Source organism: Elgaria multicarinata, chromosome 1 (genome assembly GCF_023053635.1).
Source record: "Elgaria multicarinata webbii isolate HBS135686 ecotype San Diego chromosome 1, rElgMul1.1.pri, whole genome shotgun sequence".
Classification (NCBI taxonomy): domain Eukaryota; kingdom Metazoa; phylum Chordata; class Lepidosauria; order Squamata; family Anguidae; genus Elgaria; species Elgaria multicarinata.
In genome coordinates, this window is record NC_086171.1 from 20,502,904 (window position 1) to 20,526,338 (window position 23,435).

At 39.3% G+C, this 23,435-nt stretch overlaps 1 protein-coding gene across 3 annotated transcripts in view; it reads right to left on the reverse strand.

Annotated features, from left to right (window-relative positions):
- The window catches only part of DNAJC13 (DnaJ heat shock protein family (Hsp40) member C13), a 57,444-nt gene that overhangs the window by 5,180 nt on the left and 28,829 nt on the right, over positions 1-23,435 (reverse strand). For 2 of the 3 annotated variants that reach the window (XR_010025372.1, XM_063124316.1), the window contains exons 21-51: positions 22,502-22,516; positions 21,732-21,814; positions 20,931-21,084; positions 20,146-20,249; positions 19,758-19,917; positions 18,726-18,788; positions 18,273-18,374; positions 17,125-17,229; positions 15,939-16,141; positions 15,456-15,540; positions 15,131-15,285; positions 14,273-14,318; positions 13,503-13,657; positions 13,093-13,294; positions 12,662-12,777; positions 12,083-12,161; positions 10,999-11,134; positions 9,553-9,737; positions 8,933-9,007; positions 8,189-8,308; positions 7,830-8,009; positions 6,266-6,433; positions 5,324-5,437; positions 4,347-4,463; positions 3,422-3,599; positions 3,067-3,158; positions 2,365-2,464; positions 1,863-1,937; positions 1,632-1,744; positions 347-516; positions 31-73 (exon numbers count right to left, since the gene is read on the reverse strand). Coding sequence is in view for 2 of the 3 variants with exons in the window: in XM_063124316.1 (XP_062980386.1) it covers positions 31-73; positions 347-516; positions 1,632-1,744; positions 1,863-1,937; positions 2,365-2,464; positions 3,067-3,158; positions 3,422-3,599; positions 4,347-4,463; positions 5,324-5,437; positions 6,266-6,433; positions 7,830-8,009; positions 8,189-8,308; positions 8,933-9,007; positions 9,553-9,737; positions 10,999-11,134; positions 12,083-12,161; positions 12,662-12,777; positions 13,093-13,294; positions 13,503-13,657; positions 14,273-14,318; positions 15,131-15,285; positions 15,456-15,540; positions 15,939-16,141; positions 17,125-17,229; positions 18,273-18,374; positions 18,726-18,788; positions 19,758-19,917; positions 20,146-20,249; positions 20,931-21,084; positions 21,732-21,814; positions 22,502-22,516 (3,693 nt within the window). In the remaining variant the exon portion in view is untranslated. The remainder of the gene's footprint in view (positions 1-30; positions 74-346; positions 517-1,631; positions 1,745-1,862; positions 1,938-2,364; positions 2,465-3,066; positions 3,159-3,421; positions 3,600-4,346; positions 4,464-5,323; positions 5,438-6,265; positions 6,434-7,829; positions 8,010-8,188; positions 8,309-8,932; positions 9,008-9,552; positions 9,738-10,998; positions 11,135-12,082; positions 12,162-12,661; positions 12,778-13,092; positions 13,295-13,502; positions 13,658-14,272; positions 14,319-15,130; positions 15,286-15,455; positions 15,541-15,938; positions 16,142-17,124; positions 17,230-18,272; positions 18,375-18,725; positions 18,789-19,757; positions 19,918-20,145; positions 20,250-20,930; positions 21,085-21,731; positions 21,815-22,501; positions 22,517-23,435) is intronic. The other variant, XM_063124325.1, reaches the window with a different exon arrangement.

A 23,435-nucleotide genomic window follows, 5' to 3' on the forward strand; every position in this document is an offset into this window, starting at 1 on the left:
AATTTAAAAGTATTATTAAATTTTGTTTACCTTCCAGTTAATGTCAGGATTGTCCCTCTGAAGTTTAAAGTGCCTAGTAAGAAAAGGGGGGGGAGTATTAACAAATTCTTCTGCTATTAAGAGGTTAAAAGATGAACTTTCCTTCCACTCAGCTGGGATTCAGATCCAAATAGTTTCTTATGATTAATTGTGTAGTAATTGTTCTACACCAGGATATTTGGCTACGCCTTTGTATTATATCATTTCATTCCAGACTGAATCCCATCCTGGTTTTTATGTTCTGCTTAGTTTTACCATGAAACCAGCTATACAAGTACAGCAAATAGTCATTATAATTGTGACATACTCTAGCATCATTTCACGGACAGTTGTCGACACTTTCTCCCTGGAGTTGTCATTCCATATTAACTCTGGATTTTCATGGGTTCCTTCAAAAATGTGAACAGCGGCTTCAGGGTTATCTCTCATGGCATCCATAAAGACACCAGGTAGAAATTTCATTAGGATAATTCTAACCTAGAAAAGAACACACAGGTTGCAAAATTTTGTCACAGCTAACAGATAATTTTCCATTTAATCAAGCTAACATTTTGAATCACAAGTCAAGAAAAGCACTAAAAAACCCTTTTCGAAAGCAATGTTACTTCTCCCCAGAAAAGTTTTTAAAACCACTGCGTGGAGACTGCGTTCATGCAGCTGACCATTATTCTTGAAAGGTCCTACCTTGTGAAGTGTCTTAAGAGTTACTGTAACCCCTCAGAATGACCTAAATTAGAATTTGCAGCGGGGTGTAGGGGCTTGTGAAAGTGGGTTTCTCCAAGTGGCTAGTTTCTCCAGACAAGTGGGGGTTTCTACTCAGTACAATTTAAAGCTGACACCAGTCTGGTTCAGACAACATGCTAAACCATGATGCTTAACCACAAAATGGTTAAGCACAATACAATCTGCCCTGCACACTCAGGTCCTCTGGGAAGAATTTACTCCAGCCAACAAAAACAAGGCTGACAACTATTACCCAGAGGACCTTTTCTTCTACCGTTCCCAGTTTGTGGAATGGCTTGCCGGGAGAGATTCGTCAACTTAACAGTCTTCCAGAATTTAAGAAAGCCATAAAGACTGATCTCTTCTGGCAGGCCTACCCAGTTGAATTTTAAGATGCCTTTTTAATGGTGTGCTGCTTTTAATGATGCTCTGGTTTTAAACATTTGAATTAGTTTTATGTATTTTATGGTGTTTTTATTTGAGTTGTACCCCGCTTCGATCCAGAGGGAGAGGCAGGTAACAAATAAATTATTATTATTATTATTATTATTATTATTATTATTATTATTATTATTATTGGAATGCATTAAGGTTAATGCATTCCCTTAAGCATTTTGTGGTTAAGCAGCATGGTTTAGTGTGTTGTCTGAACCAGGCCACTATGTGAGAGCTGTTCATTTGTAGCCACAGAGTGTCATTATACCAACTCCTAGCACAGTGGAGGACAGCATTTTGGACAAGCATGCCTCAAATCAAGCAGGGCATGAGACAGTGCGCACTATAGGAAACACGCAGCCTCCTGGGCCTTGGCGTGCTTTTATAAATGTCTGCTAAATGCCTATACAATACATGAAACTATTTTTGCTTACCTTTGGACCAACCAGCTTGTCTGCTGTCATTTTAGCAAAAAGGTCCGCTGTCTGAGATCGAACTTGAGGATGCGTGGAGTTGCAGAACATGTCAAGTAAGTAGATTAAAGCACCTAGGAAAGGACAGAACTGTTGGTGCTTCCAATCACAGCAAATCTCAAGCCATGAATTTTGGATAAAACAAGGATCTTATAATACAAAGACAACCAAAAACAATGCAAGTCACTGTACCTTTTGCCATGGCCTCCTTAACTATTTTGGTACTGGATGTCAAAGCATACAGAGTTTCAAGAACAAGCTGCCGACCTGCCAAGATTAATAACTGTTAGTGAAACGCGGCTTTCATAACTAGCTACTTGACAAATACCAAATAAAACACAACAGGGCTATTTGAAGAAGGGTAATACAGGACTCGCAGGATTTTCTAGGTCAGGAGCGGGTAACTTCAGAGGATCCACTCCCTAACAGCAATTTGGTGGCAGCAAAGAAATCGCATTTTCACTTTAAAACATGGCACACATGGAGCACATGCCTTGTTTAATGTAAAATCACACTCCTGGAATCCCCAAAGAGCATGAATTTGCATTAAAACCAAGTGCACGCTCCTGTGCACCTTGTTTTAAAGTGAAAGTGCAACTTTTTTGCCATTGCGCCACCAAAAGTCAGCTGCAAGTTTGTCGGTAGCAACTTGGGGGGTGGGTGGGTGCACAAAGTTAATGTATGTTCTACGTACTTGAAGGTAGCGAATGCAGGAGAGCTAGTAAGTTTGAAAGAACCATTGCCTCTGCAATATTATTTACACATTCTTGGTTACTAGTCACTATGTTCACCACCTGTTAAAGAAAAAAAAAAGCAACATTACTACCTGAACTTACCAAAGTAGCTAGTTGTCAATTCAGTTCCTTCAATACAAGATGAAGGGGTGGGGAGGAGGAAGAGGAAGAATGTGTGTGTGTGTGTGTGTGTGTGTGTGTGTGTGAGAGAGAGAGAGAGAGAGAGAGAGAGAGAGGCCATCTATAAGTGTGAACCTTACAACTCTTATTTACATAGCCTATGAACCAATAACTGGAGGTTAAAATAATCTGTAGTCACTATTTGGTGACTAGCACTCCATCCAGCTACAAAACAAAAACAAAAAAATCAGAATTGTCATTGGCTTAGAGCATTGGCTGACTGGGACATACTGGGAGTTGCAGGCCTATTTTCTGCCTAAATTTGCATAGGATTGCAATTTAAGTGTAAAATAATGCACGTATATCTATCATAAGGAAGTAAAAGGAGAGCATCACAATACAGTCCAATAACTTTTTTGCTAAGTTAAACATTTAACAGATTTAGATATTTATTCAATGCATTTTTATTTTCCTCCAGAGTCAGCTGCTATGTCAAGCAACATTTAACAAAAGTATTTAATTCATTTTATATATTTGTTTACCTCCAAAGCCAGCTGCTGCACTTGACCAGCTCCATGGACACGGAGCAGGGAGAATATTAACTTAAAGTGACCTATGCATTCACATTCTGAACCTAGATGAAGAAACAAAACCACCATAGTTTAAAGCATTGAAGTGCACAAAAGCAGATCACCTACTTTAAGCTGAAAAAATAACACCTTAACATGTTTTCTTAAACCTCTTCAAGAACTGCCGTGTTCTTAAAATTATATACTTCTTGAAGTTGCTTGATAGGCTGCACAACCGTGCTGTCATCTAGACATTCACATTTTAATCTAACGTTAAACTTTTTTTTTTAAGCAGGCATGTTTAAGATGTGCGATATGCCTTGCTTACCTGGGTTGTGTTTTATTACGTTCCTCAGAGCCTCCAAAGCCATTTCAACCCTTCTGAGCCTCTCTCCATGCTGGTTAGACTCAACCTTTCCTGTCTGAGTCATGGCCATTAATGTGTGAAGGTACTGCGCTTGTGAGCCTATGTAATCCAAAAGACTTGCAGCAAATGCTTTTGGAAGCTGTACAGAACAACAATATACTAGGTAAGAAGGGAGCTTCAAGAGATAAATATGAGGAAAGCCATTTTTAATTGAATATAACCCATAAATGTATTACAGACTATTTGCAATTAAGGAATCAACAATCAAAACCTATAGCAGGATAGACCACCAGTAGTTTTTCAACTTCACCAAAGATTACAGTAAGGAACAATCATATTGCTATTAACAGCAATCTAAGAAGTTTTATCGTATGTGGCTATTCCATTCTGAATATTCCTTTGCCGACTTTTGAATCGTTAACAAAGAAAGAGGCAAACAAACAGGTAGTCAAGGCCAGACGAAATTGATACAACCCTCCTGAAAATGATTTATTTTACTTATTTATTATTGCATTTATATCCCGCCTTTTTCCCTCCAAGGAACCCAAGGTTGCTTAAATAATCCTCCTCCTCTCAACTTCATCCTCACAACAGCAACAACCCTGTAAGGTAGGTTGGGCTGAGAGTCTGTAACTGGCCCAAAGTCACCCAGTGGATTTCCATGGCTGAGTGGGAACTAGAACCCAGGATCTCCTGACTTCCAGTCAGGTCACCACACTGGGTCTTTATACTAATGATTTACTGAGAAGATTTTTCTTCTCATTTTCCAACTGAAAAACCAGGCAGAAAAGCCTCAGTCCTTAACACATTTTATGTCGGCATGCCCCAAATAGGCTAACCAATAGAAAACTGAAGGTTTTCACTTATAGCAAAAGTAGAATCTCACCTCTAGTTGGAATGTGGGGACTTCGTTATAAACTCGAACAAAAACTTCTCCTACAATAAGTTCTTTTGCATGATCACTGAAGACAAATTCTGATCCATAGCTTTTATCACAGTCGCCCTTTAGAAAGTAAAATTTAAGTTGAAAACCAGCATACGATGAATTAAATACTGAAACAAATGTCTGCAGCTTGCTACAGTAAGAAACATCACTAACTGACTGGACACAAGCAGTACAATCTGTTTCATATATATGTTAAACTTTTTAAAATTTGGAGTCATGAAGTTGAGGTAGAACCCAGTTTTTTTTTAAAGAATCTCAGTTCTCATTTACTTTAAATACAATAAGAGGCTGAAAGTGTAGGCAGATAACACCAGAAGAAGATTTAGCCAGTACTTGGTGGATGTTACATCTCTCATTTCCTGTCTGTTAGTTGCTATTTTTTTGTCCAGGCCACACTTTCATTCTCTATGTTTTTATAATGCACATGGATGCTTCAAAAGGAATCCTGCAACTAAAAACAGGCTGATTTGCTTTTTTTTTAAAAAAAAATCTAACTGAAAAATTTGAATTTGTATTATACCATATGCAAAGGCCAGGAGCGGGTTGGGGGACAAAGGCCAAGAGTGACTGGGTTTGGAGAAAACTGCTCCAAAAGTTAACCACATCGGCTTAAGGCTTTTTGCTTTATTCACCATGGTTAAAGCTGTGGTTTAAGGTGTCTTCTGAACACGGCCTGGCTTTCTGGCTTAACCACTGTGGTTAAAGCCGTGGGTTAAGGGGTCTTCTGAACGGGGCCTGGCTTTCTGGCTTAACCACCATGGTTAAAGCCGTGGGTTAAGGGGTCTTCTGAACGGGGCCAGAGTCTTTATACACATTTGCTTACTGGTTCTAACAAATGAAGCAACCACACTCGTGTGTTGCTTCTAACAGTATCTGCTTCATACATGCCTAACTAACAATCTGAACAAGTGCCTCACTCTTTTAATCATGCTTTCCTGCTCAGATTCCAAGAACTCAAGAAGTTCAGCTCTTGTCCGATTGTTCCAAATCAGGTAGGGGCTCTCAGTGTTGCTGTTGAGCATTTTCAGGATCTAGGTAAGAAATAGTTATGACAAAACAGATTTACAGTAGAACTCTACTTCTCCCAACTTCTGGTCAGCTTAAGATCGCTTTAATAGCATTTGCAGGGCCACTGCTAGCTTTCTAGTCCTCACACCCCAAATTACTTCCTCATGCTTAATCTTTAACAGAAGTCTATATTTGGAATCTATCTGCTCTTAGAAGCCCAACTCCAGTTAATTGGGACCACCAATTATGTTCACGGTATGGGTGTGACAGAAGACATCTGAAATGGCCTCTATCCTGCAGCATGCAGCACACACAGACACCTACGTATGTTTGTACTATCTTGCCATATAGATCAACTCCCCAGATCCACTGCTTTAAGCCACAACTAGGAATATCTGGGTGTGCATGTATGCGATATATACACATATATGTGACAAGCAGGCATGGCATTTATAGGCAGGGACCAAGCACATCATGTGGGCTAATATGTGGCATCCCCAATGGTTTACCACATGCCACAGTCAGCATGCAAAGATATTTCAAAAAGCTTTCACATGGAAGTTACACTGTGCAAAGAGTCTCTTAGAGATCTATCATATATCTGTGCCAGACGAAATAGGTGCTAAGTTAGAAATGGCAAGATAGATATAGATCAGATCCATAAATCTATACAATATTGAGAAGTGAAACTGCTTACAAATGCCTTAGTCAAGATTTTCCTGTCTGAATAATATTTTCCCTTGCCATTATTATATTCTAAACTGAACTTACAGGCGCCATAGTAATTTGTTAAGCTATCTTTGTTAAGTAAAGGGAAAAGCGTTCATAAGAACGTTACAGTGTTCTTGTACCTCAGTAGGATTAACCACAGCAAGTTTCCTTGCAATGTAAGGAGTCAGCATGCCTGCAAGACTTTTTCGTATCGTTGGGTTTTCAGGTGTAGCTTGTTCTCCCGGAAGATATCCACCAAGACGGCTCAAAGCAAGGAGGCTGAGTTTGGCAAGGGTATTGGCTACTTCCTATTAACAGAAAATCATGAATCAATCTTATACTTATGTCGTTTGCGTAGAGGAAGAAAACAGACACTCCCTCCTCCTCAAGGAATACTGCAGACAAAAATGAGACAGCCTGTGCAAGTTCCCTTTGCCCAATTTTGGGCAATTGACCCTTTTCCTTGTGCCCAATTCCACACTGTTCAGAAGGATCTCCCAGAGAGACAGGGGAAGAGGAAAGTCCCTTTCTGTGAACCAACATACAGTCACAAATCTCTGGATTTGCCGGGCTTAGCTCCTCCTACTAGCTCATGAGGCAGGGAGTAAGACCATTGCATTTTAAGACTTTTACTTCCTTAAAAGAAGACCCTCTCAGGTCTGAAATGTTGCCAAGCTTATGGTAGAACGGGGTAAGTTCAGAAAACCAACATCCAAGGACAGCAGATTAATTAGTAAAAGCTTCTTGGGCAATGCCTGGCACCTGCTTATTATATTGAAGGATTGCCTGTGTCGAGACAAAGTGATGAAGATCACCCATTGAATGCAATCAAGTTTGGGGCTGGGACACCCTCTACGCATCAGCAAGAAGAAACCTTCGCAGTAAGTGCTGGTGTTCCTTTTTCCGTTCATGTTAAGAGCATTTCTGGTTTGGGATGTGAAAAAGCAGTGTGATAGTCTTTGGTGGGATGTGTGGCTGTTATGTTATGGAGGAAATGGGTATTGCAGCACACTCCTTCTGAAGGCCTCTAAGTAAGCATAGGTACTTCTCCTGTAGTGTTTTTTGAATGTGTTTTGCTGCAGGACCAAATGGTGATTTCGCAGAGTTCAGACATTGGTGCATTGGGTGACAGTGCTGCTGAAACGTCTGCCTGTCCTGGTGCAACGAGATGTGATGCTGATTGAAACTTGGGACCTGAATGTATTGCGCTTCATAGACTAACTCAGTGCAAGCTCTTGCCCTCCTCCTTGCTATGATAAAAGTGGACATTCCCCCTTTGCCCCCATAAAGAATACAAAAAGCTTTTCTATTTGTTCAAAGGTGGATGAAAAAGTCAAAGAGATTAACTGGCCAAGGTATTATTTTTTTCTTCAGGGAGAGAAAATCTGGCCTAATTCCTGAACTAGGCAGAGAAGAAACCTCCTTCTAAAGAGGGAAAAGGCTTAAAATGTCATTAGCATACTCCCAGCCTCTTGAGCTAACCAGAGGAGTAAAGCCCAGCCTGGAGACTTTTCTTTACTAACAGAAAATGCCCCTTGAACTGTGTAAGACAAAGCCATAAAATATGCACAAGGCTTTACCTAAGAAGTACAACACATGTGTTTGAATTTAAAATAATGCACATAAGTTCCTAACTCCATCTCAGAAAACTTATTTGGGATATATTTGAAGCTTAGCAGCTGATTAACAGTTCCTAATGATTACCTGCTGATTGGAATCTTCACTCTTTTGAATACCACTCTCTTCCAGTGTGTAATCATAGTTGAAGAGGTAGCCTAGTAAATACCACAGAACTCCAGCTTGAAACAGATGCGTCTGTAGCCAGAAATCCACAGCAAATGAGCTGACACATTCTACTCCCAGGGAAGCCACACGTGGAATGTTCTAAAATGGAATGAACACATTTATTTGCCTCGGGTGACATATGAAGAATATTGAATTCCAGCAGGAATAAGACATGGGGTGAACGCCACAAAATAGAAGAGTGAGATGTTCCTCACAATAAACACATTTTGCTTTTTGCTGGACCAAAACAGAAACACAACAACCACACAGGGACTTACCTTGCCATGATACAGCACTCTACAGAGGTCCTTGATGATATTTGGCATTTCGGTTATTTTCTCTCTGCAGTCTTCAAACTGAGCTGCCACACTGTAACATCTACTTATATGTCCGCACACCTATAAACAGAAAAAACTTTCCTAAGCCACAAGCGCTTGGGACAGTGTATAACGCATGCTATCTGGAGAGAGCCAACAGGCATTCTGTAGAAGTTAAAAAGAATGGCCAAGAGCATCATGGGAGGCAGATAAGCAGTGTAACGTTGTGTGTTTAACCCCCTCTTCCTCCATTGTGAAATACAACTGCTCTTTATTTATAAAGTTTAATGTTGCATTAGGTAAGAAGGTTATAAATTCCCACTTCATGTACAACTGAGCCTCAGAACAGTGATATGTCCTATGTTATCTAGCAGGTTTATGGCCAAGCATGTAGGACTATAGCTCAGTGGTAGAGCACTTGCTTTGCATGAAGAAGGTTGTGGCTTTGCATGAAGAAGGTTGTGGATTCAATCATTAAGATCTCAAGGTAGAGCTGGAAAAGACTCCTGTCTGAAACCTTGGGGAGCTACTGCCAATCAGTGTAACAATGCTGAGCTAGATGGACTGGAGATCTGATTCGGTTTAAGGCATTTTTCTTTGTTTCAGATGAAATGTTACATTTAAGATCATGTACACACACACACACACACACACACACACACACAGAGGTCAAGTCCTTTATTATAAGATTGTCTTAATACTTACCTGGACTGACATGTCATCTGGTTTACTAAAGCGTGTCAGGACTGCAACACAGCGATTAAAGGCCTCTTGCAAAACCTGTTGAGAGGATGAAACATTTTTCTGTAGACTGCCAGCAAGAAAGCTATCAAAACCTGTACCAAATAGCAAAGGGTTCTCTCTGCAATCTTTGGAGATTATTTAAAAGCCGTAATGTAAAACTGAGTATTCCAAATGCCTACTTGTGTAAACAGCAGTTCAAGTATTCTTAACTAGGCAACTGCTAATCAGAAATTTAGAGTAATACAAATCAACATTTCTTAGAAGCACATACTGTTTCTTCTGCTTGGCACAAGTTCAATGATAATTTTATGTTTAAAAACTCATCCATGTTTGTTTTTCAGCAAGCTACCGGCTTATTTTTCTGCAAATTAATAGCATACATGATAAATGTAACATTGGTGGTGTAATTTTACAAAATAGCCAGCAATAATAGTTAAATGTCAGCCCTAAAGTTTCAGCCCTAAAGTTAACAGGCCTGAGGCAAAGCATACTTCCCAGAGAATTTCTAGCCAAACTTATAAAGTGGTTATTAAAAATGCATCTTGCAAATAACAGTTTAATAGAAAACATTCCGAATCTACCTCTATTCCATTCTCTCTTCTTAGTTCTTCTGCATTCAGTGCTGAACAGTTGACAGTGTAAAAAGCTAACTCAGAAGCAGCAGGCAACAGAGGAGACTCCTTGGAGAACAAGAGGTCATCTGAAGTTTCTATTGTGATTGTCTTAATCAACATAGGATAACCTGCATATTTATAGGGCCTCAAATCTTGAAAAGAAGAGAATGCCAGAAATCAGTGTTTGAATCAGTTTGATAATGAAAAACTTAAAGACAAAAGCTATGTTATGTCACAGATTCAAAACCCAGTAGCATCAGAAGGAAAAAAGACACCTTGGTCTGAGAAGAGAAAGCTAGAAGTTTCTCCCCTTAAAAGGAGCTTATAAATATTTTTAGATGCAGCATGCACTAAATGAGTTAGCTATTTCACAACGAGAATGAGAAAGATTTAATGCGGTAACAATCACCACACTTGGGTTGGTCCATCTCCTCCATCAGAACAGGAAGAAACAAAGTTGTCAGCAGAAGTAACCACAAAGCAATGGTTGCTCATCAAGGCACCATCTAGAAACTCCTTGGGTCATATGAAAGGAGCTGCATCCCACCACACTCATTCCACTCCTTCTTCACGTGGAGTTAGAGGAAGTACTGAAGGTCCTGGACATTCTGGGCAGCTTCTCGGACAGTGTATGGTTGAATTGGTCAGTTTGGGGCAAACTGGACATCAGATAGAGAACTGGCTGCTCAACTCTATTGATGGTGACTTGTTTTCTGCTTTATACCAAATCCTGTGTTTCCTACCAGCAAGTTTCCCTTTTATTTAAGTGAAGACATCTTACTAAAGATTATGTTTTTATACTAAAGAAGCTTAGGAATGCTGATGTATGGGTATCTAGCTTATTCACAAAATATGTTCACTTGATATATCCCTTTCCAACGACCAAGCAATTGGCTTTATACACCAAAGTGACTATGGAACACAAGATGTAAGCAAAATGGTAGACAATGGATGGAGTTACATGTTGCTTCTGATAATTCACACTTAGAGGGCTGGAATTTTAGTTTTTTCAATTACCAGAGGTGGGGGAGGGGATAGATTCATCACCCACCCTCTGGAAAACCCTCCCTCATGCGGATCGGAAAGCAGAAAACGTAACATCTTTTAAACGCCTTCTGAAAACATACCTTTTCCTTTCCGTGGATTTTAACTTAGCTGGTTTTATATTGCCTTTTCAACTTTTAATGTTTTAAATTTATCTATACTTGTTATATTTTATGGTTTTTGATTGTGCACTGCCCAGAGCTTCAGCTGATGGGCAGTATAAAAATGTAATAAATAAATAAATAAATAATTCGCACATTTTACAGAACATTTCTGATTTAACTGTGTCACTTTTCAATATGACAGAGCTTCTTCTCTTAAAATGCTAAAAGCAAAATATATATATGTTCAGATGCTAAGTATAATTACCTTCTTTGTGTCTGTTGAAAAGGATGCTTTGAGCTTTCAAAATCAAAATTATATTCTCAGGATCTGGACCATCCACCATTTTGGCTGACTTTGTACACAAAAACTCATACGCTTTATTCACTTTTTCAAACATATCCTGCAGGTAGAATAAGGGAGCATATATGAATCTCATCTCAAATTGAATTTGCTAATGTTGCAAACAAACAAAAAAGTAAAACAGGCTACAATTTAACAATGCTTTCCTCAACCTGGTGCCCTCCAGGTGCGTTGGACTACAACATCCACAGGTTGGCCAGCATTGCCAATGGTCAGGAATGTTAGGAGATGTAGTCCAAAACTTCTGGAAGGCACCAGGTTGGGTAAGGATGATTGAAAGGCTCTATTCTACTACATAATTTTCAGAGACCTTGTTCCATTTTTGAGGTTACTGTCTTATTTTTTTTCTAAGTTCCACAATGTATCTTTCTCTGGAAAATCCTGCAACAAACCCACACACAGGACTATACAGTTAACATCAAAGCTAAATACAATCTATTCAGAACCATTATACGGACGAACAGCATTGTACCTAGTATTTCAGTACTTCAAATACCTGACCAATAACTGTTTAGTACAAATTATTATTATTATTATTATTATTATTATTATTATTATTATTATTATTATTTATTTATTTAATTTATATAGCACCATCGGTGTGCATGGTGCTGTACAGTGTAAAACAATTAAATAGCAAAACCGGCTTATATTCTAATAGAATCATAATAAAACAATAAGAAGGGGAAGAGAATGCACCAAACAGGCACAAGGTAGAGTAAAACTAACAGTATAAAAGTAAGATCAAAATCAAGTTTTTACAAAACATACAATTGCTTTTCTATTATGCAGGAGTTCCTGTGCACATAGGCTACCTTGATCACATCAATGGAGTAGCTCAGCACATGCAAAGGGATCTTCTCACTCCACTGAACTACTAACTGGGGCAACTCCATGTATGTACTGGAGATCCTATTCATAATCCATCACCTGGATCTGTCAAGACACATCCTGCAGGCATAAAACCTATTTAATATATAGCACTTACTCGACCTTCTGGATTCTTGTCAGGGTGATACTTCTGAGCCAGTCTGAAATAAGCTTTCCTGATTTTGCTTTCATCATGCCTGTCAGGTAGAGAAAGAATGAGCTTAGTTAGGGTTCAACATTTTGTCATTCAGGGAAAAATGGAATCTCACTGATTATATGATAATAAATATTTTGAACTCTGGCAACAGAAATTTTGAATTGTAGATTTTAGAGGCAGCCCTGGGGTTTTTGATGAGTCAACTGAATTGCTAAAGCTACTACGCAAAGCATCTAAGTCTGTTTCTTACTTAAACGTTGAGCACAGGCAGCAGCAGTAACAGCACAGTTCTAACAAGGCTTGAGGGGGGTACTTCCAACACATACACTAGAGACTTTGTTCACAACAGAACACCAGCAGGGCCAGTGTGAGCTATTTAATTCTGATTAGGCCAATCCATAGTCTGGCCATACCATGGTAACTCTTCTTTTAGCTTTGGAAGCTAATCTGAAGTGAGCCAAGTATGAGGCAGGGTAAGTGAATAAGATGCCTTCATTTTAAAATATCAGCTTTGGTTGCAATGAAGAACATATAACTTACTGTCCTTGTCCTTTTGGAAGATGGAGGACATCATAAGCATCGTCTATAGACATGGTAGGTGCTTTCTTCTCCACCTCCTTCTTCCAAGCTTCTAGGGTATCTTTTAAGAGTTTGACCTGGGTACAGAAAATTCCCAATGAGTTCTTCTAGAGTCATTTTTGGGTCGGCAGGGGCAAGAACTGCTACTGCTCAGGCTTCTAGCTCTTCGTCTTTACTAGAAAATCTGCTTTTTTTATCTCAAGCATATGTGAAAAAATGACATCAAGTAGCTTAAACTTAAGTTCAGTTTCTAAACAGCATAAGTCGAAATGAGGCCTGTTGAGACTACGGTATACTCATATGCAAGCCAAGTGATCACAGCTCTTACAATTCTTCTATTTCTCAATTGTGTTATGTTAGAAACTGGGAAGAATAGAAGAAGTTGAACTTACAGGATCTTTAATTGGCCAGTCAGGAAACCGAAGGTTATCACAAAGGTGTCTGAGGTAATAAATGTTACAAAACAGCTCATTCTCCAGTTGAGGGTAGTTGATAACTGGTATGGGGCAGTACTGGTAAAGTGCCCTTGTATTACTTTGAAGACGAGGTGTGAAGTCAGCAAGATGAGCAGCTATCTTCTCTATCATAAGGCGCCTGCGAATTATAAAGGGCCTCTTCAGCAAACAAATATTAACGTTCTTCTAGATACTAATTCTTTCACCAAATTATTAAATCCAGTTATCTGTGGCAAGCCACAAAGACATCTGATAATTTCATTATAACCAGAAAGTTACATCAGGAAATACATGGCAACAAAGTAAAATAAATCACTCATTTCACAGGAAGCGTACAAATTAGTCACCTCATTTCATTGCTCCAAATAGCTTCTGGAGTATCAAATTCACCCAAAAATATTTCAGAAAACTTTTCTGGTTCATAATTTTCTAAGTAGCACACCATAGCTTCTGGTAGGATATGTCCAAGAATACTTCTCTGAACTATATCTTGTCCTTTTGTCTAAAAAGAGAAAAAAAGAACCCATCAAAGTCATAAATATATGCAAATTAAATAAGCATGTTTGTGTAAATACGGTGTTGCTTTTCTGATAGCTGGGTTATTAACTTTTGCCACTGTTACAGCACAATCTTGTACATGTTTGATAGAAGTGTAATTGGACTTACTATAAAGTAAGTTATAGTTTTCAATGGGATTTACTCCTAAGTAAGTGTTTATAGGATTACAGCCTATAATTGGGATTTAAAATATTTAAGATCACAAAATTACTCTCCAGATTTCCTCCACTACCAACAATACTGTACAACACGCAACAAGGCATTTTATGTTTAAAAGCATTTCTAAACTCTTACTCATCAGAACTGGAATTAGCTACTTATTTCCAATTATTAGACTGAAGAACAAAATTCTCTTTAAATGTTGTTTTATCAAACTTCTGTCAACATGTCATTTAAGGAGCCAACAACTTTTGGAGAGGCTACTTAAAGAGGTTGCTTTATAGGCCAGCTCTTGCAAACAATAGTTGATACCTTAAAATGCAAAGAAGTAATTATTGGAATTGGCCCACTTGCAAAAGTATTATAAGTTTGTTTTGTACTAGAGGTAAGTGCCACTTACCTCTTCAGCCTTGAAAGCCTGTTTTGAATGTGTATACTTCAAAAACCTAAAAGACAAGTTAATATATTTAGTTAAGTAACTGTTTTTAGTTTAATGGCATGAGCTCAGGATACAGGTTAACATACTTGAATAATTCAAGTGCTCCTTGTTACATCGCTAAGCAGTGGGTTCATATTAGCAGTCTAGTGTCAAATCCTTTATGGAATTTCCCCTTCTCCTTATACTGCCATGGTTACACAATAGCCTGACTCCATAGGAAAGAGGTCTAAGGCAAAATACCCCAGAAATAAATGCCACATCAATGCATATGGGGTTAACGAGCATTAACAAACTATATAATTCAGGGGTGGACAACCATTTTGGTCTCAAGGGCCCAAGCCGCATATGCACACACACAATCTTCCCACACACACATCTCTGTATATATACACACACACACACAGACCAGCTTTCATCTCAAGCCAGGCTCTTTCTATGTCCAAGAGAAGACTGGAAGTGTCTGAGAGCTCTATCTTTCTACACATTACAACAATATCTTCCCTGAGACCAATGGCACAAGAATGGGAAAGAGGAAGAGGTTACAGACCAAATAGGCAGCATGTGACTGCTAAAATGCCACCCCAAGTGCGATCGCTTTCCTTGGCTGATGGCTTTAGGCTACTTATTGTATTGTTTTCTCAGCAAACAGTGATCCTGGCACCAGGAGAAGCCTGGAGCACAATCACTTCCTGGTTTGTTTCCTCAGGAAACAGTGATCTTAACACCAGGATCGCTTTTGCCTCCCCGCATTGACCCTGCTGCCAAATTTATATTATAGTTAAATACAAAACAGACGCTGAACATTCCTTTTGTTTTCACCTTGCAACAGGGAGTACATTGGAGCCAGTGTACATCATAATGAAGAAGAATACTCCACTGAGGTAAAGACGAGGTAGCTGTGGGTTGTCTTGCATGATGTAGAAAAGCAATATGGCTACTTTCTCAACAAGAATGGGGTCAAAAGTCAACAACAGCTGCAATACAAATAAAAACTAGTATTGTTTAAACTGTTCATTTCATAGTTAAATCGCTGCTATGCTACCAAGTTGAACCAAAAATTTCCAGCATAAAACAAGAATGTTAAACATATTGAAGAAGAAGTAGTAAGTCTAGTTCTTGAAGATCAAGTGGCAGATTCACTTACCTGAATGATATGGGGAAGGCAGGTGCTATCTGAAAGGAGCCTCTTCACTCTGGGTAAAGGTCTTATAATGGCATTATCCTGATCTCTAAAATAAAAGAAATGTTTCCCTAATCAGCAAGTCTAGTTCATGCAGTTCTCCTTTTACCTTAAACACCTTTTAAATTTGTTTTGTTCTATAGTCATCAGAATTCTCAATGTGGTTTAACATACCATTTGCAATTTCATTCTAGAGTGCATTTGACTAAGTTGTTACATTAGATCAATATTAAGAAAAATACCGGCCCCCTTTGCTTCAGATTTTGGGACTCCCTTCCCTACTTTCATCATTGGTTAAAAATAGCCCATCCCTCAAAGTGGTTTTGTGAACAGATCTGTCTGTCCTTATACAAAGGACGACCAATTTACTATCTAGACAAAAGATTTTTTGCACAAAGTCATTTCGCTGGAAGAAATAATTGATTAAGGTGAATCCAGATTCCGTACCTACTGGGGAAATAGCTACACATTGTGACCAGCATGTTGAGAATAAGTGTAGCAAGATCAGTCTCATTCAGCACAGCTTGTCCAGTGGCAAGTAGACACCACTTCAGTTGAGGAATAACCTGCAGGGGGCGCCACCCATCCATGCCCTGAGCCCAGCAACGCGTTTTTGAAGTCAGGTTACCTTTGGTCCACAATTCTTGCATCTAGTTAAAAGTTGATTACCATAGCAGGGAGAAAAAAATCATTATCATGAGCAACAGGGATTTTTTGACAAGTTATGCTAAAGAAATCATGTATACTTTTAAGCATTTTCATTCTATGTAAATATTTACAAAACCACATACTTAAAAAGAACCTATCCTAGTAATGGTCAAACAACAACAGAATCTGAGCAAACCTAAGAGTCCTGAGCAAAAAGGACCCATCAAACAGCCCACACTGATTCACTATCAGTGTGTCACAAGGGGAAGATCCCTGTAGTGCAAACAGTACCAAATGACTCAAGCAATTGATCCAAGTTGCACAGCACCAGGACACACCAAAATAAGCAGTAATTCCAGAGTCACTAGAGAATCTGACCCAGGGAAAGTTAAATTTTCCAAGTATAACTATAGTAACCAATCAGGATGAAACTGAAACACCCACTTACTCCAAGAAAAAAATGACTAGGCATAACTCCAGGCCAGCCAACCTGTGTCTAGTTCTAGCAGTTTCTCATCTCCAAATAAAGGGAATAAGAAGTGGAAAAGACAACTTTCACACCCAGGGACAGGGCCATAGCTCAGTGGGTAGAGCACTTGCTTTGCATGCAGAAGGTCCCAGGTTCAATCCCCGGCACCTCCAGGTAGAGCTGGAAAAACTGCTGCCTGAAACCCTGGAGAACTTCTACCAATGTCAACAACGCTGGGCTAGATGGACCAATGCTCTGACTCCGTATAGGGCAGCTTCTTGTGTTTCCATGATCATAACCACAGGGAAACCAAATCAGTAGAATGCCAGCCATGCAAAACTCACAACATCTGCTGGTCTTGAGATCCATGCCTATCAACTGCATAGGTGAAAGCACACAGATGGAGGAAGCAGACACACATGCCCACCCTTTCCTTGAGAAAAGGGTTGCATGGGCCTGCTGTAACACACTGTGCTTTCATCTGAACTCCTTTAAATAAAATTCCTTGAATGTTACCTCATTAAAGCTGTAAGGGCCACTCCTCTCTTTGTCTGCATTGCCAAAATACCACTCTTTTTCACTTTCTCTCTTCATATCAGGTGCTGCTTCAATTACATTGCTCTGTCAAGACCGAAACAAACTTGATCATTACATTAACCAGCAGAGAAATACTTCCCCCCACCAAATCAAATGTTAAGTGGGTATCTCTTAAATGTAAAGTGTAATCCCTTTGCAAGGAAATTTCCACATGTCTAGGACTTGGCAACCTTTGTGGAGTTTGGCCCAAAGAGAGTCATTCTGTCACATAGGGAAGGGCGGATAAATGCTACAAGTGCTTTGAATAGGCTAACCAGTAGCTATTAGTGCACAGTTAGAAAACCTAACAATGTACACTATTAGCCCATTCACATGTCATGGTGGCAAATAGTGGGTTAATTAATATTCATGGATAAATTAATATTAATTAACCCATGATTTGCTATAATGCTTGCCAGGTGCATTCCACAGCCTTTTTGAATATTCAACCTTCGATCTGGGGGTGCTATGTGATGCAAGAACCAGGTTAATTGTGGGTTAAACAACCCATAATTTAACCTAAGTAGTACTTGTAGGTTAACTATAAGTTGCGTAACCCAAAATGAATGTGCACAGATTTAGATGTCATATAGCAACCCTGTAAATATTCAGAATGGCTGTGGAATGTGCCAGTAGCACACTAGGCACATTAATTGGGTTAATTAACCCATGATTTGCCACCATTATGAGCAAACTGGGTCAATACCTCCAACTTTGAAATGGCTCCAGTTGAACTTTATCTCATATAATTCCAATGTGACTAAGGCCTAATCTACACCCAGCAGGATATTTAACTATGAAAGTGGTATGAAAGCAGTATATCAAAGGCAGGAGCCACACTACTGCTTTATAGTGGTATTGAAGTGCACTGACAGCTGTTGGGGCCCATTGACACATACCATATACCGTTTTCATAGAACTATATCCTGGTTGGTGTGGCTCCTGCCTTTTACATACCACTTTCATAGTGCAATATCCTGCTTGGTGTAGATTAGGCCTAAGCAGCTTTTAAATATGAGGGACAAATATTTTAGTAGATCACATCTGAACAGTATACACTGAAAGGTAAGAAACTAAAGGTCTCATACTTGCAGTGGTACGGTTGCCCTGCTTGTGTGAAGATGAGCTAGAGTGAGAAGATCCACAAGGATTCTGATGCCATTTGAATCCATGAGCTCCTTGACATTTTTCTGCAAGAAAAGTAAAACGGCAAGTCATTTTTGCAAGCACTGTGAGTTTGTGGAGTAAGGCCTTTCTTCTGTTCAATACCAGGGATCCAAAGGGTGAACAATCATCATAAAAACGTCATAAAACATATGATGTGCCCTCTGTATTACTTCTAATAATATCACTGTTAATCCAAACTGAAATATCTCCAATTTTATCCCTATAATTAAAATGAATTGCATGGAAGTGACTAATAGAGAAATGTTTGGAGAAAACCTGCCATAACAGCTGCTGTACATGGACTGAAATTGCCTCAAAACTGCAGAATTTCAGAACTTGACAATTCTAACGGCTTGCAATGTAAGGTTGCTCACCTTGTTAAGAATCAGCTTGTTAAGGAATAGAATCAGTCTGTCCCGTTCAACTCTATCAGTGCACTACAGAAAAGTACAAAGAACCCTTTTAGTAGGAAAAAAAGTCTAAGAAATGTGCTATCCATTATATCAAGCCCTTTAACTGTTTATATATTAACCTAGCAGCCTACAGGCACAAATAATATAATCTCGACTATTTTATAATCCTCCAAGTCTGTGTGTAAATTTATTTATTTATTTATTTCATTTTATATAGTAAAAATGTGAAACATTCACTTATCATCCCCCTACCAGTGCTGGAAAGTAACTTGAGCAATGATATAGTAAAATGCGGCTTCGCTAAAACAAAGACAAATCAAGAGCTCAAACCAGATCTCATTACTGAAACAGTCATGAGAGTTGGCTCTCTAAATGTACTCTTCCGTTTTAGCTTTCCTTTCTTTCCTGCTTGCAAGCCTCATATGCTAGGCAGAAGGGCAGCAAATACCTCCCCAAAACTGAACAACATGGGTGTTTCAATTCAAAAATGTTAGCAAATGTTATATTTCATTGATAGCAATGTTACTATGACCAGGGCAAATTTACTATCGTTCTATGTCATTTCAGTTGTTTTAATGGGCATCGATATCTTCTACAGCTGGCTTCCTCAACCTCCATATGTCTTGGACTTCACCTCCCATTAGTCCTAGCCAACATAGCTAATGGTGAGGAATCCTGAGAGCTGTAGTACGAAACATCAGGCAGGCATCAGGTTGGAGAAAACCATTCTACAATTTGTGATTACCAGACATGCTTGTTTAGATGCCTTCGGGCCAGTCCCACGCATGTTTAGACAGAAAAAGTCCCACAACTCCCTAGCTGGAAGCTGTAGGACTTTTTTCTGTCTTAACATGGATAGGGCTGTGCCTTCAGTGATGTAGGACAAATACTACAGCAGATTTATCTAGTAACATCTACTCTAAAGGAACCTAGGAGATAATCTTGTACTTAATTTGACTACATTACGACCAGTCATTTAAGAAAAGCACTTACCCGTTCCAACATCCCTACAATATATCTAGTGTCACCAAATGGGCCTATCTCCTCATAGCATCTTCCATACACAATGGCCAGCGCTTGCAAGCAGAGGCATTTCATGTTTATTTTAGGGGTGAGCAAGAAACGATGGTACAATTCATTGAAAAATTCATACCTGCAGGAAGAAAAAGTAGAACAGATGTAGATATAAAAAATAGACACAGATTAGTCATAAAATCAAAGGAAATGCTATACAGCCTTCCTCAACCTGGGGCGCTCCAGATGAGTTGGACTACAACTCCCAGAATGCCCCAGCCTGGCTGGGGCATTCTGGGAGATGCAGTCCAACACATCTGGAGCGCCCCAGGTTGAGGAAGGCTGTGCTAGGATAATAGCAACTCACGATTTTTTTATTGCTCCACTTTCTTCACTTCCATCTTCTTCCAACAGCAATCTCAAGTAATAATCCCCTATTTTTATTTCCTCCGACAGGCACTCATACTTCACCTTTTGAAAAAGAAAATAAGGTAAAAGAAGTTTCTTTTATAACGAAGTGGAAACATAACATTTGAATGACAAAGTTTTAGAATAAAGAAATATCTTAAAATGGGCCGGTTTGCATGATCAAATAGACTGCCGTGACTCCCTTGGGGGGCTACAAGGCATGCAGAGACAGTAATTTTGAATATTCAAACTAACACTGCAGTTTGTCATGTCATCTGAACCCAGCGGGGTAGATTGTGACAGGGTGAAACAACCCTTGCATAACCCTAAAACAGATCATGGATTATGCAGGGTTGTTTAACCTTGCACAAGCCATCCCCGTCGGGGACATGACAAGCCATTGTCTTGGCTTGAATATTCAAAAGCCACCCAGCACGCACTGCAACCTCCTGTGGCTTATTTAAGCCACACTAATCGTGCGAATCAGGTCACTAAGTGCCAATTACAAGCTCCATCTTGAAAAGCATTCCCTCTTATGTGAAAGGAGAGAGGGGAGAGTTACAAAGGAATTACAAAACACATGCCATGTAAAGGGCACTGATCTGTAACAGCACAATGTAATTTCAAAAGAAGCTTGCTTTTTATACTATGGCATATCTCTAACAAGATACCAATACAGGTATGTTCAAACACAATGGAATTGTTTCCATTTAGGACGAACCACAAACATTGGTGAAGGCATACCTCAAATTCATGGTGATTCCAGGAGATGACATTAGCACTGCCAAGTTCTCTATCAATCTGAAATGCTCGCATTTCAGACTCCAGGGTATCTCTTAACTCTTCCCGTGTTTTGAAATTCCAAATCAAATTGCATCTAGCGTGATCTTGAAGAAATCTATACCAAAATATGAAAAGCAGATTTTATGTAGCACTCTACTACTGACAGTTGAGAAACTGCACCGCTCAAATTTTGATCAGACAGGCAGTTCTAAAAAACCACGGCAACATAATAATTGGGTTCAAACAACACGATGACTAATGGTGGTTTAAATAGTTGACGGTTGGTTATTTAACCCATGGGGGTTATCGTGTTGTATGGTGGGAGGTTTTTTTAACCAACAGTTATTTGGCTGAAATAACCAACACTGTGCAGAGTTGGCTATTTGAACCACTGTTTATCGTGTTACGTGGAGGGCACCATTGGCTATTTCCTTGGCCACCATTGGTTATTTTGTCAGCCATAGAGTCTCAAGGCAAGAGTGGTCAAAGCAGCAGCCGCCACTCTAGTCCAGCCAGCAGGATACATTTTTTGGCAGCAATGGATGATGGGATACTAGTAGGAGGGCTGACAGCAGGAGAAGGCAGGGGATGAGTGAGTCAACTCAGCGTGGACTAATCGTCAACTCATTGCTGATCCTAATCTACACCACGGTAGATCATTATCATGTCTTGTACCCCCTAGATAAGCAATGTGGCGCTGATTATTACCCCACCATTGACTATCGTGTTGTCTGGCACACACACCGCCCCACAAATATTTACCTATAATAGAAGAGATCCCAGTTCGCTTGTATTTTTATCCTTTGCCTTCGTTTTCTCAGTATTACTGGCTTTTGATTAATATTCTGCAAAGACAGATTAGTTAAATTTGAGTCCAACATGTGAAATGAGATTACACAGATAATGGTTGGAAAACTATGTTTAGAACAAACTGAACAAAAAGTTACATTTGATTATATATTTTTCTTTCAAAGACAAAGCTGTCTGAACTGAAGGAACGGATGCATTTTTCACCTAGCTAAAACAACAGGACTGAAGGGGTGGGGGCATTAAAGAGCAAGAATAAACTTCTGTATCAACATGAACCAATTTTATAAAAGTTAAGTAAGTTAAGCAAATAAAGCCAGAGTCTCCTTTGTCCAAGCCCTAGCTATCTGCTTTACTAAATTGGTGCCATTTCACTGCCAATGAGTGTATCCAGGCACAGAAGGAGCAGCATAATAAAATCATATTGTGTTACATATAAACCAATGTGCAGGAAAGTGGCATTGTTAAAGTGTTATCACAGTTGACTGGGAAGTGCAATACAATCACACATGTTAATCTGGAATGACACACACACTTTTACTAGGGATGGGGGTATGTAAGTTAATAATTGGAGATCATTACTTTCTTGCAGAGTTGAGACATTCAGTAGCAAGCAAACCTTGGCCAAGCAATAGTTCTAATCCACTGTATACAGACAGACAAGTCACTACACACCAGGCACAATTCAAGGCAACCTACATAAAGGAATAAGGACTCAGACTCACCATATTGTTCCTGTCCTGGTAGTGTTTGGGAAGTAGAAAGAAAAACAAAATTGAACATTTAATGGAAGTGCCTCTCAAATCCTTGAATAGCTAAAATAATCTCACACAGTAAGCCTTTCAAGGTGCCATGATCACTGCTTGCAAAGGCAGAAATCTAAACCACATCTCCAGATTGTGTAGCCAAACACAGACTATTTCAAAAGCGCATTACTGGTTCAATTTAATGTAAATATGTAGCTCTGGAAAATTTAGTTATAATCCCTGTGACATGTGCCATCTACCAAGCAAGTCAACAAGCAGTACACCCATAAAATAAATCTGAAGATGTTCCTCATTTCACCTACCCCATAAAAAACCCTCTAAAGCACTGATATAGTCACTCACATATGGTAGGTATAATTTAATATGAAGCTAAAGGCAGTTTAGGTCTTCCGCCTACAGCTTATTTGTTGAAACACACTGAGTACTTTGGACTGCAGAGATTAAGAGAGGACTGTACACAATACATCTTCTTTTCTCCCCCTTGCCAGGTCAACAACAAATAAAGCAATGAGCCCACACGCACTAAAGGACAGCATATTTCGCAACCGGGTCATTTTGATTTAGTCTTGGCTTATTTAAAACATGAAATTGCAGAATGCCAGAAGAAAGCCACAAGCAAGCCATATGCACAAAAGATTAGTAAGAACAAGAATGGGCAAGCAGAAGAGGGAAAGAGGAACCAAATCACAAGGAAAGAAGCATTCACGCACGTACACAAATTCATTGTCAAAAATACAGTTGTTGCTCCTTCCACACATCTCTAACTGTTCAACAATCACAACTACCCCCGTCAATAAAAACCAATTTCCCAGCATCAAGGAAGTGTAGCAAATCTGACCACCACACAAAGGGCATAGAACTCCTACAAAAATTAAAGATGGGAAAGAGCAAA